This window comes from Peromyscus maniculatus, chromosome 6 (assembly GCF_049852395.1).
Source record: "Peromyscus maniculatus bairdii isolate BWxNUB_F1_BW_parent chromosome 6, HU_Pman_BW_mat_3.1, whole genome shotgun sequence".
Taxonomy (NCBI): Eukaryota; Metazoa; Chordata; class Mammalia; order Rodentia; family Cricetidae; genus Peromyscus; species Peromyscus maniculatus.
In genome coordinates, this window is record NC_134857.1 from 11,969,607 (window position 1) to 11,988,953 (window position 19,347).

At 43.4% G+C, this 19,347-nt stretch overlaps 1 protein-coding gene across 4 annotated transcripts in view; it reads right to left on the bottom strand.

The window, feature by feature from the left end:
• Positions 1–19,347, bottom strand: part of Tnik (TRAF2 and NCK interacting kinase) — a 418,588-nt gene that overhangs the window by 141,979 nt on the left and 257,262 nt on the right. For all 4 annotated transcript variants that reach the window (XM_006971170.4, XM_016000780.3, XM_006971168.4 and 1 more), the window contains exon 4: positions 13,651–13,776. In XM_006971170.4, the coding sequence (XP_006971232.1) occupies positions 13,651–13,776 (126 nt within the window). The remainder of the gene's footprint in view (positions 1–13,650; positions 13,777–19,347) is intronic.

The following is a 19,347-nucleotide window of genomic DNA, read 5'->3' on the forward strand; positions in this document are numbered from 1 at the left end:
CCACACTCAGCACCCAGGTGAAGCTGGGTGTGGTAAATCCACTTGTAATAGAGTGCTAGGCAGCAAGAGCTCTTGAACTTGCTGGCCAGGCATTCTAACTTAATTGGGGACCTAATTAGGTAGAATAAGAGACACCCCCCTGCTGTGGGATGGTCTGTATGTCAAATCTGTTGCTCTGATTGGTCAATAAATAAAACACTGATTGGCCAGTGGCCAGGTAGGAGGAAGTATAGGCGGGACAAGGAGGAGAAGAATTCTGGGAAGTGGAAGGCTGAGTCAGAGAAACTGCCAGCCGTCACCATGACAAGCCGCATGTGAAGACACCGGTAAGCCACAAGCCACATGGCAAGGTATAGATTTATGGAAATGGATTAATTTAAGCTATAAGAATGGTTAGCAAGAAGCCTGCCATGGCCATACAGTTTGTAAGCAATATAAGTCTCTGTGTTTACTTGGTTGGGTCAGAGCGGCTGTGGGACTAGCGGATGACAGAGATTTGTCCTAACTGTGGGCAAGGCAGGAAAACTCTAGCTACACCTCCCCACAACTTGTATATATATATACAAACACACACACACACACACACACACACACACACACACACACACACACACACACACAATAGGTCAACTCCCAGTCTCTACACGCTAATATACACATGTGCAGGTACATTACACATAAATTGACATGCATACACACAAATGTAGTGGGTAGCTGTTCCAGCTTTGACCTGGAAGTACTACCCCCATTGAGGCTTCCAGTAACTGTCACGCCTATGAGGTGGGGCTGAGACAGGAGCCCTTAAGATCTGAGATCCAGATGTGCTGGCTCTCTTGGTTCCTGGATCCTGGATGCTGGATATAGAGCAAGCAGAGTTCTCCAGAGAACATCGCCGGACTGCACTTCACCTCTCCTGGGTCCTGTAACCTATCCCTTTACTTGTAAGTTACCCCCAAAAATGAACCTCCCTTTAAATTATGTGGAGTTGACTTAACTTCCACCAATACACAAAGCATCGACTTACAGATCTGACGTGAACATCAGTTTCACTAATAAACGAAAAGCTGACAGTAACTCAAATCCTCAAAACATACAAGTTCTTTTCTGCCTTGCAGGACGGTGTCACTCTGTTCTGGATGTCCACTTCCCTTGTGTGACATTAGAAGGTACCGAGCGTAGCTGCTTCTAGAGTATCTAGTGAAGGATGCCGAGCCATTTTGCTTTGTACTACAAAGCAAGGAGACGGTCTACCCTCCAGACAATGGCTCATTCTGTCTGGAAGATGGCAGGGATGTGAGTATCAGAAGAGGATGCTGAAAACAATCTGAGACTTAAAACTCATCAACATCATCTGAACAACTGGGTCAGAAACTAAAAGAATATTCACACCATTTGGGAAGAAGGAAAGGAGACGAAATTGAACGTAGGAGAGAGATAAATGTGCCTAGACAGATGGGGACTGGCTTGGGGCCTGGAGAACGTAGTCTAAAAAGAGCATGGTATAATGTGAACAGATTATAAAAAAATGCTTGGATTACTTGGATAATTATGTCTGTCTAAGTAAAAAAAGTTGTTTTCTAAGAACTGAGTCCTGACATATTTCACAATTCGCATGGTCGATTGCTATAGATTTTGTTTAGTTGTCTCACCTTACTAAGAAACATAATATTGTCCGTTAGTGGTATGGGGTGAGGGTATTACTTAGTGGTAGAGCATGTGGGAAGCTCTGGTTCTAACATCTCTCTCTCTCTAATGTACACACACAGAATACACACAGCTCTCTCTGTGTCTCTCTCTCCCCCTTACACACACACACACACACACACACACACACACAATGGCTAAGGGTTGTGCTCCAGTCTCTGTCTCCCAGGAGTGACTGTAGCTTAGAGTCAGCCCTGACTTCAGTCTTCACAAGGCACAGAGCACAGGTCTTGGAAGAGAATCACAAAACACAGGCGCCTTCTCCTTACAACCCCAGTGACTTCTGAGGGAACTGAAGGTTAATTCTGAGGTGCTTCCCTTGTCCCTAAGAGAAACTCACTTGCTAGTTAATTGGCTTTAAGATCTTGTAACAAGGAACAAGGCCTTAAGATGGCACTTGAATGCTGTAGGCGCTAACCCAGAATACCTGGACAGGAACCCATTCCTCTCACATGTCACTGGTCAGTCCCCACAGGAATAAACAACAGTTAACAAACAGATCCGTTCTCTTCAATGGTAAAGGGGGGGGGTTGGCAGGAAGGGGTTCGAATAGGGTCAGGCAGATGGAATTCTCCTGAAGATGAACCAGGTAGCTGAAGCCACTAAGAAAAGGTGTAGAAGCAACATCCAAGAACTCCCAGCCCCACAAAGAATCAGCCTAGTGACCTTGAAGGTTTAGAAACCTCAGTGCAGCACAAGGTATTTTTATCTTGCATGGTTGGGAATAGCCACAGATCCTGTCTGCATGATTTATCATGGTGTGAAGCAAACTCAAATTCAGCAGCTTCTTAAGAACTAGCTGCTTCATTCACCACAGGAAGTTTAACCGCACACTAAGAAATGCCTTCATGAAGAAATACAAAATCAACCTTAACAGCCTTGTGTATTCACCTCTAAATGAGCATGCACTGAGGAAAAGACAACTTTGATTTTAGTTTTAGACTTGTGACTTCTCAAACGAAGTATAAGTTATAAAAAGGCAAAAGAATGCCAAGTGACCCAAACTTTGTCCCTAAGGTTTATGGACAACCTTTTACTTTGTGAGTAACAAGGGCATTTGGAATAATTTGAGCCAATTTCATATTTTTAGCAACCAAAGCCTGCCTACAGGCCAAGACTATGGGCCATCAGTCATCCATGTCCAAGCAGACAGGAATCTCTGAGCCAGGGTGGCAGCATTACATTTCACAAGTAGCCATGCCAGGGCTCCTGCACAGTTTTTTTAGTACGAGTGAATCATCTCATACACATGAGCTCCACAAATCCAAACAAAGGAATTAACCTCAAAGACAGAAGAAATGTAGCCTGAGGCAACGGCTCAGCCAGTAAAGTGCTTGCCCCACAAGCCTGGGGAACCGAGTTCAATCCCTGGAACTCACATAAAAATATAGGCAGAGGGTGCTGGGCCAGTGGAGACAAGTAGATACCTGGGACTTGCTGGAGAGAGAGCCTGAGCAGCAAGCGCTAGGCCAATGAGAGACCTTGTCTCAAAAAGCAGGGTGACAGCTCTTGTGGAATAACATTTGAAATTGTCTTCTGCTCTCTACATGCATCTCCCTGCCCCCCCCCCCCGCCAACACATACACACATGGGTACTTTACACACACAAATACATACCTGCATCTACATATACACATACAAATGATAGTGATATATAATTCTACATCTCAAAATGTGAAACTCAAACAGAAAAATTAGGAATGAGAGGAGTAAGATTTTAGACAGGTTAAAAATAGGGAACGTCGGGCTGGGGATATGTTTCAATGTGCAAGAATAGCACTTGCTAAGCAAGCAAGAAGACCTGAGTTCTAATACCTAACACCCCTGTAAACCCCAGGCTGCACGTGGCTGTAACCCAAGCACTGGGGCACAGTCATGTAGGGAGTCATGGGAGACCACAAGGCAGCCTCGCCTACACTGTGAGCACTGGGATTAGAGAGAGACTTCATCCTGAAAATAATAATGTGGAAACAGATTGAGGCAGTCACCTGTGTAGATGGGTGCGTGTGGATGGACACAGAATATGCACACTCAGTGCTCCCACCCCAAAACAGGAAAACAAACAAACAAACAAAAAACCCTAGACTTCCAGTATTCAGGATGGAATACTGAGGCAGTTAAAGGCCCTTCGAAGCATGGTGTGAATAGAAGCATTAGGTCAAAGCTCATCTAAAAATGGAACCAGAAGCTCCAGCTTTGGGCATACACAAAGTCATTCTTTTGTTAAGGTGAAAAGCACTTCCAACGATTTCAATGAAATTCCTTGGGATAACAAAAGGAACCGGGTTTCCATCTTGTCAGTGACTCCCTCGGTCTGGACCCGGGCTCTGCAGACTCGCACTCAGGGCTCTGCAGACTCGCACTCAGGGCTCTGCAGACTCGCACTCAGGGCTCTGCAGACTCGCACTCAGGGCTTGGCGCTGCTGTGTTGACACCCGCGTCCCTTGCTGACATTACCTCCACAGGGACAGGAGGCAGCAGCTGCTTCCTCACGGCTAGTCCTCTGACCGGTTTAGATTCCCGTATTTACAAAGCCCCACCTTGGAGATTTCTGGCCATGTGTATATGTAGATGCAGGTATGTGTTTGTGTGTGTAAAGTCCCCATGTGTGTATGTGTTGGCGGGCGGGGTGGGGGGGATGCATGTAGAGCAGAAGACAATTTCAAATGTTATTCCACAAGAGCTGTCACCCTGCTTTTTGAGACAAGGTCCCCCATTGGCCTAGCGCTTGCTGCTCAGGCTCGCTCTCCAGCAAGTCCCAGTTGCTTCCCCAGACCAATGACTGTTCTGTCTGCAAAGGAAGCTCTCTCCTCACAGAAGCTATAGCCAGCGATTAAAACACGTTCCTGTTAAAAGGGAAAGCCTCACTTTTGATACTTGGAACTAAGAAAAATTTTAATGACCCATTACAAAGGCTTAGCTCCAGGTGGCTGATTTTTCATTCATTCTTTAAGAATTCTATACATGTTTAAAATGTATTGTGAACAGACCCCCCCAATCCCCGCCCCCCCCACTCCCCTCCTTTCAGTGTTCCCTTCCCAACTATACGCTCTTTTATCATAGCCCACTGAGTCTATCACTGTTGTCTACAGGGAGTTTAGGACCATGCCCTGGAGCACGGGCAACCTACCTTGGGGCCATTTTCCTGAAGCAAACTGCCTCATTCTACCAGCAGATCTTCAACTACCAAGGTCCTGAGTTAGGACCGGGGCTTTGTGAGCCTCTGTCCCATCCACACTGGGATTTTGGCTGACTTTGTCTTGTGCAGGTGACCACAGTTTTTGTGAGCTCCTGAGCGCAGCAGCCTTGCATGGTCCAGAACACTGATTCAAAGCTCCCTCCCCAACGTTGGCTCTTACAACCTTCCCACCCCCTCTTCTACAGTGCTCCCTGAGCTCTGTGGGGATGAGGCTGTGATAGAGGTGTCCTATTGTAGGACTTACACTAAAAGACTGAAACAACCCAAGGAGTTGGTTTCTGCTACAATGCAGTAGCAATATAAATTGAAAATATAGCACATTTAGGTTTAGGTATGTGGCCAAACTGAGTAATTAAATGACATCATGCATTCAGTGATTACAACACCTTATTCTGTGATGATCTCCCGTGGGGGTGGGTAATGAATGCAAGGCATAGAGTTGAATGTATACCATGGAACCAGGGGCCGGGGCCTGTGGAGCAGGCCGCAGCAACACCTATGAATTCTGGGCAGCTGGCACACTGCTTCCACATATTGCCGCTATTTGGGATTTCAAGCCCAATATTTTCTAGATCATTTGATTATTTTCAAAACTCTTCAAAGAATCCAGACTTCCATATGAATCTGTTCAATTTTTCTAATATTGACTTAATTAAAACATCACTACCTTATGGGGACCAAACTAAGTATGTTCAGCCTCCAGTCTGTCAGTTTGCAAACACACAGACCTGGCCCAACTCACATTCTACAAAATAGAAACTGCATGTTAGAGACCTGGCCTCTCCTGAGGTTAGAATCCAGATCCATGGATAATCAGACCAGGTTGCATCCAACCATTAGAAAGATCCTCAAATATATACAACATAACTTGTGTGCATTTGCTATGTATACACAGTGTGCAAGAGAGCATGTTTCCGTGTGTGGGTAAATGTGTTCTGCTTGGTCATTTTCTACTGTCTTGTTCCCTGATGTAGGGTCTCTCACTGAACACGATCTAGCCTGGCAAGCAGCAAGCCTCAGTGGTCCTCCCATCTCTACCTCCTGTATCCCTGGGGTTATAGGCAAGCACTCAGGCACGCCTGGCTTTTTGTTTTAGTACTACGATCCAAACTCAGTTCCTCATGCTTGTACAGAAAGCACCCAGCCACTGAGCCATCTCCCCAGCTCCACAACGTAACATCTTAACTTTCTGCTCTAGAAACCCACATCACTGCAATCTAGTGAGAGGCTAATTTTGCTGTTTCAGTCCAATCATGTGCCATCATACTGGACCACTCTACATTTCAGAAGTTAATTAGAAACTTATTTCCTTTCATAAAATATCTAGATCTGTGAATGTTGTGATAGTATCAAAAGGATGGCAAAATATGTGTGATTTCATGCTGTTCTTGTTGAGAAACTCGTCCATTTCATAGACAGCACCTTTCCCTCCCTCTAGGATCTGAATGGTTTATAGCAAACCCGGAGAGCCTGGCCGGCCTGGCATGTGGGAGAGAGATGAGATGGTGACGCTGTGTGTCAGAGCATCACTGTTTCTCAGAGATGAGAATCTTTATTGAAAGAGCTCCCTTTTTTGATTTCCGGATCAGGCCCGAGCAGTTGATAAAGGAGAATTGCTTGGCCATTATCAGAAGTGGTTGTGTTTCTGTGGAGCTGATACCAAACAAGAGTTTATCTCTACAACAGGCCTGATAGAATCCTCACAGATTACAATTCAATCAGAAGCCTGCAACAACACATGTCGCCTGGTGAAACATATATTTCAGACCTCTGAACTCCAGCCATGGCCAAAGGAGTATCTGAGGAATATTTCATGCAATCAGGCCGACCTCAGGCAACACACGCTACTCTTGGCTGTGGAGTCCATGTCTCTATAAAACACATTTTTATACTACCACGATCCTTGCAAAATGTCAACAGTCTGAAGAATCAACTATCTTTGACCTTTGCAATTATTTGATAAATCATTCCCCAAAGGCTTAGTGTGCTTTCCCACACATGTATTTCTTATGCTTCATAGCAGCCTTTTTAATAGCCCAGAGGTTTTACTATTCTTTTAAACACTGGAAAAAGTGAGAAAGAAAGATCAAAGATGAAGTTAAATTTTTATTTATTATTTTGAGACAAGATCTCATTATGTAGCCCTGACTGGTCTGGAATTCACAGAGATCCCTCTGCCTCTGCCTCCCAGTACCACCATGCTTAGATCTCATAATGAGTTTATTGAAACCTAAAGCTCTAGCCCTACCCAGGACACCAACTTTTGATATCAAAACCCTTTTTTTTCATGACCAAAAAGGGAAAAACACTAAGTTTAATGGCTTGATTCTGACATCACATACCCCAGAGTAAGCCAGATATATTGTCTTCATGACTGATAAGCTTTGAAACCTTGAACAAATTTGTTAATTTGTACAATGGAGATGATAATCTTTAATTTGTAAATTGGCCACAAATATTTAATTAAATAATATGGCAGTGCTAACATTGTTATAGCATTATAGTATAGTAACAGAACTTGGCATATTGGTAAGTAGGCAGGAAGTGTTGTAAACCATTGTTCTTGTTAATAAAGCAAGGCAGAGGCCCTGAAATATGTATGCACTACTATATTTTGTAACCAGTTTCAATCACTATTATGATCTAATACTAGCTTCCTGTTGTTCCTAGACTGACCCACAATTACTCAGTTTTTTATCACATACAAGTACAATTATAAAAATAAAGTATGCTCTTGCCGTAGGATACCTTTCCTGGCCTGATCTCATCCTTAGTGACAGATGTTGTCAGAGATTGCTAGTGGGGTGGTCGGAACAACGGAGCTTTCTGACCCAGCTCACATGAGGCCATTCTCCTGGTCACCCTGGGACACCTGCCATTACTTCTCCTTTTACCAAGTTCAAGAAAGGGGTTAGCTTCCTGTGGTGGCTAATCTTGGTTGTCAACTCGACACCCCAGGGAAGAGGGAACCTCAGCTGAGGAGTATCCTCCATCAGACTGGCTTGTAGGTATGTCTGTGATGTGTTTTCTGGATTGCCAAATGATGTAGGAGGACCTAGCTGGCCATGAGCAGTGCCACCCCTTAGGCAGATCAACCTGGGCCAATAAGAAAGGGAGCTGAAAGTGCACTTGGAGTGAGTTAGTAACTAGCGTTCCCCCATGACGTGTTTCAGTTCCCACCTTTAGGGCCCACCTTAAGGTTCTGGCTTGGTTTCCTGGATGGACTGTACCCTGTAAACCAAATAAACCTGTTCTTCCCCCAAGTTGCTTTTAGACTAGTGATTACCACAGCAATGGAAATGTAATCAGGACACTTAAGAAAAACAGCCTCCTAACTGGCCTCCTCATGCCTACCTCGACTCCCTCCAGTCTGATCTCAACCCAGCAACCAAGAGGATGGCTTCATTTTGTGCATCAGATCCTATTCTTCCGGAGAGCACTCCAAAGGCTCTCCACCTTCGGGTGAAATAAAAGCCAAGGTCTTGCCAATGGCAAGCAAGACCATGGAGGATCTGGTCTCAGGTCTCTCTCCTGCATATCTACCTTGTACTCACTTTTCCCCAGCCACAGTGACTCATCATTGTTCTCAAGAAGTGGAAGGCCTCCAGTGCCTTTCCTCAAGTTACCCACAGCAGGGCTTACCCGGACAACACCACTCACCACCATGTATTAATTCACACTATCCTAACAAAGCACCACATACCATAGGCTAGACAACTTGCTAAGCAAAATTACCTCACAATTCCAGAGGCAGCATGGACAGGCTCTGGTGAGGGTTATCTTCTGGTCACAAACTGCTGACCTCTTTTTTGGTTGCTTAAAATTCTTCCTCTTCTTCTGCTAGGTGTGGAGTCTCCTGTAGTCCAGGTTGGCCTCAAACTTACTATATAGCTAAGGATATCCCTGAACTTCTGATTCTCTTGCCTCCACCTGACATCTCCTGATTTCTACACAAGAGAGTGGAAAAGCTTACTAGCTCTCTTTATAAGGCATCAGTACCATCACACAGGCTCTGTGCTCATGACCTAACCGCTCTCCCCCCAACCGTGGCCTCTCATAGGCTGGAAGCATGGTTCAGGGACAGAGGGCTTGTCTAGCAAGTTCAAGGCCTCAGGTTTGGTTCCCAGCACTGCAAACAAGCCTTACCTCCTAATATAACGTAATCATGGTACGATTTTAAGATGTCAACTGGGGGGCTTCTGAAATCCATCCTATGGAATCCTGCAGCTTTGACCTGCACTCCACTAACTTTCCCCTGGTTTATCAGGCACTCATGAGCTCCCAGCATCTCCTGCATCTGCCTTATTCACCATGCTTATTGTTTGTGATCTGCAGCAAGAATGCAAGCTGCATTGAAGTGTAGCCATGAAGCCCTTTTATTCACCGATTATCACAAGTACTTAGAAATGTACCTCGCCATTCATAAGTATGTTGTCTTTGTGTGTATGTGTGTACATGTATATGTTGTGTATGTGTGTGGGTACATGTTAAATGAAAGAATGATTGAGGAACAAATCAGTGAAAATATATATACATCCAAGCTCTTGGTTCTCAAAAATCACAGCCATCTCCATGGGAAGAGCAACTGGCCAGGAGGAGAACGAGCAAGCAGTAACCCAGTTCCACAGTCTGCCGCAACCTCCAGACAAACCGTAACATGCAAAGGTTTGCTGCTTTCCTCAAACGCCTACTTAAGATCACCTAAAGATGTTTAGGAAAAACATGGGGACACACACACACACACCCCACACATATATAATTATCATAGACAATATACACACATAATACCTAATATATGCACATAAACACACAGATAAATTATTACATGTGCATATGCTGCATGGTATAATGTATTGTGTATAATACATAGCTATATTAATTAGCATACAGATATTAGGTTTCATTGTGACATTTTCCAACACAATTTGTTTAGCTGCTCTTCTTCCCTCTCCTTTCCCCCATATCCACCCACCCCTCCTTGCCTCCTCTCACCCAGCATAGACTGATGAGTCTCTTTCAGTTTTCACATCAGTTACATGTGTTCTACTATCCTCTCTCCCACCTCCACCATACCCTGCTTCCTCAACACCTCTTTTAGCTTCATTGGAGCCCAGCAAGAGAATGACAGTGAAATTTCCTTCCAGCTGCAAAAGAAAATTAATATAAAAGAATGATGAAATATGTTTCTAAAATTTGAATTTTATGTCTAAGAATTATATATCAATTTGAAAAGGGATTGTTTCAACAATCAGTCCAATGCCTGGCATGCAATATGTTTTCAATAAATGGCAGCTGTTTTTAAGAGATAAAAATAAAGTCTAGGGTTTAGGAAAAGAGTGAAAATGAGTTAAGTCTGCTGGATTACCCCTCTCCTTTCCTAAGTGGACAATCTGTAAAAAATTGCCCAAATCCAAGAAAATCGACAGCTTGACCCATTTTTATGGAGCTACATTTTTATGCTTAATTGGCACTACAGTCCTGACCACAGCCTGCATAAAGTTGCCAGCTCCGCTCCTGTATTGTATGTAACACTTTCAGCGAAGGAGCATGGGTGTGCAGATGTCTCCTGGACACAATGACGTCGTTTCTTGCAGCTACATACAAAACTGAACTGTTGGATGATAGCGCCACGGGCTTTCCACAATGGCTGCACTGACTGACAGCCCTGCCAGCAGCCTGCAGGCGTTCCCCATGCTCCACGTCCTCACCAATACTATCAAAGTTTGCCAGTTAGACCTCGGTAGACCTGGCAGAGGGAGTCACAACAGAGTTCTTGCCCATCTTGCACAAGGCAGTGGATTCCCTCACAAGCACAGGGCCTGTGAGAGGATTAGTCATTCATTCTGGGGTAACAAAGACTTTAAGGGTGCACAGGGGTACTCCCAGAGTCTGGCAATTAACTGGGAAAAACAAGTGTCATTCTCTGGGAGTCATCTGTTGTACATATGGGTACAGTACACCGTGTAGAACAGAACAAGAAAGTCTAAATATTATGGGATACAGAAGGACTAAATGCAGGTGAAGGCCAAGAGTTATAAAAGAGGATAATTGTTTTTCTAGTTCTAACTGTATCATAGACATTTTGATTTGGTGGTGATATGTGCATAAAAATATATTCAACAGAGAAAGTATAAAATCCAATGTGAAGCTCCATAACTCCATCTCCAATGGCTACTCTAATTGTATAGAAATTCAACAAGTTGTTGAGTTTTGGGGGTCTGGTTAATTTGGGTGTGTAATATTATTTTTAATTTTCTACTTTTTTAAATAATAAATTTAAAATGAAAAATAGCTGGATGTGGTAGTTAATGCCTTTAATCCCAGCAATTGGGAATCAGAGGCAGGTAGATCTCTGTGAGTTCAAGTCCAGCCTGGTCTAAACTGTGAGGCCCAGGGCAGCCAGAGCTATACAGAGAGACTCTGTCTCTAAAATTAAATTAAATAAAATTAAAAATTAAAAGATTGAAATGACCCACAAAAGTAAATATTCTCCTCATTATTATTGTGTGTTTAGTCCAGAGATTTCAACCTTGTCAACATATGTAAAAACATATAGTTTTTCTTTCTTATAAAAATGAAAAGATAATATATTTAATTATAACATTTAAGAAAGAATTTATAATCTTACCACAATAGTTAATGTACATCCATTCATAATAATAAATCTATATTTAGTTTAATTAACTGTATAGTTAAGTAAATTTCTTATTGGCTAATATATTTATGTAGTTATGTAAATATTTCCTTTTCCTTTTAATAAATTTCTGCTTAAAGAAATACTGGTTCAAAACAAAAGTATTTTCTTTGGAATATATATGCATGTGTGTGTATATACAAACATATATATATATATATATATATATATATATATATATATATTTCTCTTTGTGTGTGTGAGTGAGACAGACAGACAGACACACACACAGACAGAGACAGAGAGACAGAGACAGAGAGACAGAGAGAGAAAGAGAACTGTGTGTGTATTCTAACTGTCCTTGGGTTAAATGGTAGCAACATGCATTTCCATATTTAGGTATGAATGGTAGTTTATCAAAAACTATCTGCTAATCTTGTAGGTGGGAAATTGCACTGAATTCTTGCTGAGGTCTCTGAGTTTACAATATCTACAGGAGTAACATTAAAAATAAATCTTTATTGGTAACTGATTCTTAATGTTTTAGCTGCTGCCTTGGCCTTCATTCACCTTTCTAGTACTTTCCTACTTTAACCCAAGTGATTATGCAAATCCCTCCTATCTGAAGGCTGCTACACTCTGTTCACCATACACAAAATGAATATCTTTCCTAAATTAGTGACTTACAGCTCTATTTTATTTTTTGTAATAATTTTGAAAAGTCATATAGTCAAGTCCATCAAGGTTGGCTTTGCAGCTTACCTCCTTGTCATGTCCCATCAGTGTACATTCACATTTATTTTCTCCCATTACTGTATTTTCCAACCTTCACATTCACATTACTGTACAGGTAGAGACTACTGTTAAGTTAAACGGAACTTTCTTTGAAACCACGTGACATATTAAATCATTGCCATCATACTTCATTTGCCCTATAGTGTACCTTTACGTTAAATTTGGAGATGGACCCTCTGAGGGGAATTTCCCAGCAGATCTTTTCCCTTCCACATGCTGAATGTTCAGTATCAATGGAATGCAATCTGGTTGATGTTTGAGCTGACGTCATCACATCTCTTTTGGTCAGCATGTGCACACACTGGGCACTTTTTTTTGCCATCTCAGTTGGATTTCAAATGTCATATGCATCAGCAGAGGAACTTCTATCCCAGACTGAGCCTGGAGAAATGTCCATGGAATGCTCAGCGCTGGAGGCACACAGTTTATCACAATCTTTGGCATTTGCCAGATGCCTGCTCAGGGGACTTCATGTGGTGGACACTAACTAGAGCCCCAGAAGATGAGCAAGTTCCAGAGCCATCAATCCTACAGCATCACATGAGAGGAGCAGAGACTCAAAACATGAAGAGAAGCAGGTCAAGTGATCCACCTTCCACTGAATGGGCCACACTGAGGCTGATTAATAAGATTAGTGAAAGAGGTAAATTCCCTTGAATGTCATGGACTGAGATGGCACTGTACCCACTGAAGGACCCAGCGAATAACAAGTCCCAGTGTCAGAGATCACAAAGGTGAAAAAGGACAATCTGCCCTGAACACAGCAGAGAGCAGAGAGGGGGTAGTGCCTGTCAATTGCCATCGGGGGGACAGACAACCAGCACCAGCATGAAAGAAATTGGGCATGAAGTGATTTTTACCTGTTAACCCCAGCCCTGGGGTAGTGAGTTGAGAGATCTCACAAGCTCCCTGGCCAGCCAATATAGCTAAACCAGTGAGCTCCAGCTACAGGGAGATACTCTGTCAAAAAAAAAAAAAAGAAAAAAAGAAAAAGAAAAAGAAAAAGAAAAATCCAAGGTGGACACTAACAGAGGAAGGCACTTGATGCTGACCTCTGACCTCAATGTGCCTGTACATACACGTGTGCATCCACAAACACACGCACATGCCCACTAATAAATGAGTAAATTTATTTGTAAAGAGATAGTAGAAAGATTTAGAGATAATGAAGAATAGATATATGCATTCAAGAAGAAGGGAGAAAACCTTGAAAATAGAACGTTATGAAAATCACAGGCTAAGTATTTCAAATGTGAAGTCACTCCATCAAGTCTTGCCAGGGGGAAAGAGAAACGCATATCTGCATAGTGCTACATACCCACAGTTGGTCATCCATGCCTGGAGGGTTCTTTTTGATGAAAGCACCGTAGTATGTTGCAATGTTCCTGTGATGAGAATATTTCTTCAACATGTTAATTTCTTGTTTGATTTCTTCCTCTTCATCCTGTATTAGAACAATAAATAGTGGTCATGAAAATCCAGTTACTGGGAGAATTCTATTCTTCAATACTATTGGCAGCAAAGACTGATGTATTATTAGTCTTTCCTTTGGTTGTTTAAAGAGGATCATTATGCTGTTTGGTTAAAATGAAAAATGTTCACAGCATAGCACACCGGCAGCTCAAAGGGGCTAACACTATTGCTCACTGTGTCTACATAACGCCATATCGCTAACAGACAGAGCATGCCATCGGCTGGAGGACAGAAGCAAGTCCATTGCGTCACCTGGAGGCTGCCAGATAAACCTGCAGCCGGCTTCAGGGAAGCATTTTCCTCTGATGTTCACCTGATCACACCCAGGGAAGGCCAGGAAAAGAAAGGGAAAACACATGGGCTCAGATTTACATTTTGTTAGGCTCAGTTCTTTGAGGTGTCCTTTTATTGAAGTGCCTTGACTGAAGCCAATGAAAGTCAGATGGAGAGGGGGCAAGGCGAGTTCCGAGATCTGAGGGAGTTCACAAAGCAGGAGTCCTCATCACCTTCGGGGAGCTCAACATGAAAGAAGAGGGGGAACGCAGTGCGGACATAAAAAGACTCCAGAGTCAGTTTCCTGACGCACAAGACTCATTCAGTTTCCACTTAGAGTCTACTGACTTGGTCCTGGAGGGCACAAGTGTGCGCTCCATGATCTGACCTTATGTGTGTGTGCACTCCACGATCTGACCTTGTGTGTGTGTGCACTCCATGATCTGACCTTATGTGTGTGTGTACTCCACGATCTGACCTTATGTGTGTGTTTGCACTTCACAATCTGACCTTATGTGTGTGTGTGCATTCCATGATCTGACCTTATGTGTGTGTGTGCACTCCACGATCTGACCTTATGTGTGTGTGTGTGCTCCACGATCTGACCTTATGTATGTGTGCACTCCACAATCTGACCTTATGTGTGTGTGCACTCCACAATCTGACCTTATGTGTGTGTGTGCACTCCATAATCCGACCTTATGTGTGTGTGTGTGTGTGTGTGTGTGTACTCTACAATCTGACCTTATGTGTGTGTGCACTCCACAATCTGACCTTATGTGTGTCTGCACTCCAGTTGGACTCCAAAACAGTGTTTCCTTCCTGAATTCAGTGGGAAGTCCTGCACCAGGGAGACTGAGACAGAGGTGTAAGCAAGGACTACCGTTGAGTGCAAGATGTCATGTTATCATGATCAAGGAACCATGCCATGTGTCTCTGCACCTTTATCCTTCCGTCTGTGAGCCTACATGTGTGCTAATACAGGATCCTTCCAGAACCTCACACGGGGGCTGTCTTCCTCCCTTCTCATAACTTTTGCATGTTAATACTGATGAAGTTTCATTTCCACTCCCCAGGAGGGCTGTCTTCCTTGATTCTCCAAGGCAATGTCAGGGCCCCACTCCTGAGTCAGGACCCCACCACCCTGTGATTCTTCACACTGAATGAGGTGTGTGTGTGTGTGTGTGTGTGTGTGTGTGTGTGTGTGTGTGTGACACTGTGCTGTACTTATACTGACACTTGGGTGTCTATTCCATAGGCTTTACTCTCTTCCACTTTAGACATCAACTCCAATGTTGCTTCCCAGAAGTGCCTCCTGATCTGCCTGTACTTGGTACTAGCCACCTAGATCACATGACCCATTGTGGCACCTAATCAGCTTGTCAACTCCTACCCATCCGTCATCACCACAGACATCTTGCCAGTATTTGTTTGGTATTTCATCCCCTGTACCAAGGAAAATCTTGTTTATGTGTGAATACAAGAACAGATGCCTGCAGGTGGACCAACGCTAAGAGCCGCAGTAGGGTTGTCCCAATGAACAGATGATACTAGAAGGAGCAGAGTGATGAAATGATGTCATTGCCCAACCATACCAAAACCAAAACAAAAAGCAAGTTTACTGGGAGAAAAAAAACCTGAAAATTGTAGGCTTAGAACAAAAGCACGTTACTCATCATGTAGCTTAACTAGATACAAAACTAGATAATTTCGAAATAGATCACAGAGTTGGGGTGCTGAGCTAAGGCATGGCTCTAATGGTGAGAAGGGGGACTTAGGGGACTGAGCTGGGCTGGTTGCTGAGGCAGGAGGTGGATGGTACATTGCTGACCAGGCATTCCTTCCTGCAGCTACTACAAAGATTCCACCACTTCAGTACAGGCCTGCAGAGAGAATGACCTTTACGGAACCTCAAGTTCTTGGGGGTCCTGGCATGTGCCTCACTGTACTGTGGTAGACATCAGCTCTTTTAATTCTCTATGTAGGATGTGAGCCTCATTTTACTTGGGGAGCCTCATTATAAAGAGGAAGAACCATACTGAGGGTACTGGTGGCTACTTCCATTAAAAAAGGAATTATGTAGGTAATGAAAGATGTAGATTACTTTCCAACTGCACCTGACAGCCTCACTCTAGGCAGCCTTGGAAGCCAGGCAAGTTCTACAAGTATTTGCTGCCTGCCTCCTGGGTCCTCAACAAGATCATGGGTGATGGATATGCCTGAAGAGGGCTTATCATGCCATTAAGAAAAGTTAAGCCACACTGTCATTCAGTACACAATTAGGCCTCAAATAAGTAGAATGGGGGGCAAAACAAGGTCTATATAACTATGTAAAGGTAAATTGAGCCAATTATGGCCACAGAGAAAGCATAAATATGACTTTGGGGTTGGAACAGTTGGATGGGTCATTAACGTACATGCCAAGTTTGGAATCTGACATTTTTGAGTCATAAGATCTTAGAACAGCAACTTACTGTTTTGGAACCTGGGTTTCCCAACTACAATGAAATGCAGATATTACAAGCTGAGTTTTTGTGCTAACTACATAAGGTATATGAAGGTCACAAAGTGAGATAAAAAATAAACATGGTGGCCAGTCTTCTCAACAATGACAACAAAGTCAATAGATAACAAGATTCATCCAGCATCATATCAGTCACTTGAATTTTAAGATTATATTGCATTGTTTCCAAACATGGTTATGGGCCTCTGGGTCATGGTTAATTAGTCCCAATACATAACCTTGATCTCAACTTTCTAAGGCCTTGTAAGTGAGCATGCCATTTATCACAGCTTCCAGGCTACAACTGACAACCAGAAGTTACACAACTATGTCACAAGCACTTCAGCTTCACAGTGTGTCCCAGTGAGGGCAGGGAGGCACAACACTCCCCCTAAAATAAAGAGAGCACTTGAGGCAAAAATTAGATGCAGCAAGATTTGTGTTTAGTTGTTTGTTTTGTGTGTGTTAGTGTGCACACTTGTGTGCATGTGGAGGTCAGAGGACACCCTTAGGTGTCATTGCACAGACTCTACCCACCTTTTGGTTTTCATATGGGGTCTGTCACTGGCCTGGACTGGGGCAAACAGGCTAAGCTGGCTATTCGGCATACCCAAAGGATCAACCTACCTCTGCATTGAGATTACATGCCCATGCTACCACACTAACATAGGTTCTGGGGATGAATTCAGGTCCTCATGCTTGCAACATAAGCACTCGTCTGAACTACCTCCTCAGCCTTAGACTAGTGGTGGGACACTGTTAGTGGGACACTGTTACTCTATTTTGTAAATGAACTATTCTTACATCTTAAATCATAAGCACAGGGGACAAGAAACTAATGACTGCTGGACCACACTGAAAATAGAATAATGGCACCAAATTGTCTCAGCTTGTAAAGCAATAGGTTCCTTTGCAAAGATCTACCACTTGAACCAGAAGACTTCAAGATCCAGTCTGTTCCATGGTGTTCACTCCAGGCATGGCATTCCAGCTCTCCCAGGGTCAGTTACCTTCAGCTATGGATGTGAACAGGAAACCTACTTAAGCTGCTTCAGAAGGGATGGACTGATTACTTGAGTGTACCCTTCCTAGCAATGTAAAAACCACTTGGCCCCTTAGAATCAGAAGGATCTACTCAGTGGTTAGTAATTGTGGTAAACTGAAAAGAAATGAACATGGCATTTGGCTCCCCCCCCCTCCAATCAAGAGTTCATTCCTCTTCTTGAAGCTGAGCCTGGCAGAGAGCTGGTACAGCCAATGGGGTATTGAGAAATGGGCTTTGGCAGAACCCCGAGGCTAGCCATCTCCAGCAGCTTGCAGAGGATTATGGTTCTAAAATTTTAGCAGCCAAAACCAGCTTTATGTAATGTTCATTGTGTGCCAGGAGCTGTATGTGCACTATTTTAATATTCAGAGCACATCTGTGCCATATTAATACATTTTATTATTGGTGATGGTAGAAACAGGGGCAGTGGCATGCATGTGTGTGTTGATGCATGGGTATGAGCATGTTTGTGTCACCACGCACATGTGGAGGTTAGAGGACAACTTTGTGGAGCTGTCCTCTCCTCCTTCTCTTGTATGGATTCCAGGGACTAAAGTTTAAGCTTTTGCTCTCTGAGATACTGCACTGGCCCTAATGTAGTGTTCTTAATGACCCCAAGCGGCTGAAGAAAGGAGCTGTTTTTAAGGATTTGACTTTACAAATAAGACCTGGAGAGGCTAAGTAACTCCCCCAGCAGACTCACTGTAAATTTAGGGCTCTGATTCACTTCTAGATCTGTCAGGATTCCAAGGCCAGTGATCTGAATTTCCTACAGAAACCTTTCAGACATGTACAATTACCCATGGTGACTAAACCAAAGCACTCAATAGAAGGAGCCTAGAAACATACTTCACTTGGGTAGAGAGGACCTGACTCTGCTCCCCCAGTGAAAGGAGCGTGTTAATGTACAAAACTATTTACTTAGCCTCAAGGAACAAGGGGGGATTTTAATATTGCATATTTATATTACAGGGAAATGTTGCTTAAGTATCTCTATATGGGGAATTTAAAATGGAGTCAATAAAATGTCCCATATTCTTGTGCTCTAAAACAAATAATTTGCCCAATGTCTAACTCTCAACCCATGAAACAAGAATAAAACTGTGCCAAGTCTATAGAGAAGTAAAAATCACATGGATGGATAAATTCCCAAACAACCCAGGCTGTTGTCAAGAGAATAGGTTGCTCTCCCCAAACTGACAGCAAGGCCCATTGCTGAAGACAACACTACACAACTCATCATTGGAAAAGCCAAGCTGGTGCCTACACAAAGCCTTCACCCCTATGTTCTGGTGTCTGTGGTGTGGGAAGGTACTCTGCAGGCTATCAAAAATGTAAACACCAACCCAGCAACAAAACCCTTGATCTACAACCTGCCCTGCCTGCAAAATATGCTAGTGTGATGGTGACCAAAAGCTTGTGGGAGCGGCCAACCAATGTCTGACTTGACATAAGGCCCCACCTCCATGAGATGGAACCCACCCCCAACACTGCATGGGTAACCAAAAACAGAGACTAGAGAGGCCAAAGACCTAGGGTAAAACCAAATACTACTTTTTTAAATTAACAATAAAATGACTCCTAATGATGTTCTGCTATACTCATAGATCTGTGCCTTGTTCAGCCATCACCAGAGAAGCTTCCTCCTAGAGCTGATGGGAACAAGTACAGAGACCCACGGCCAGACATTGTACAAAGAGAGAGACCTTGGAACACTCAGC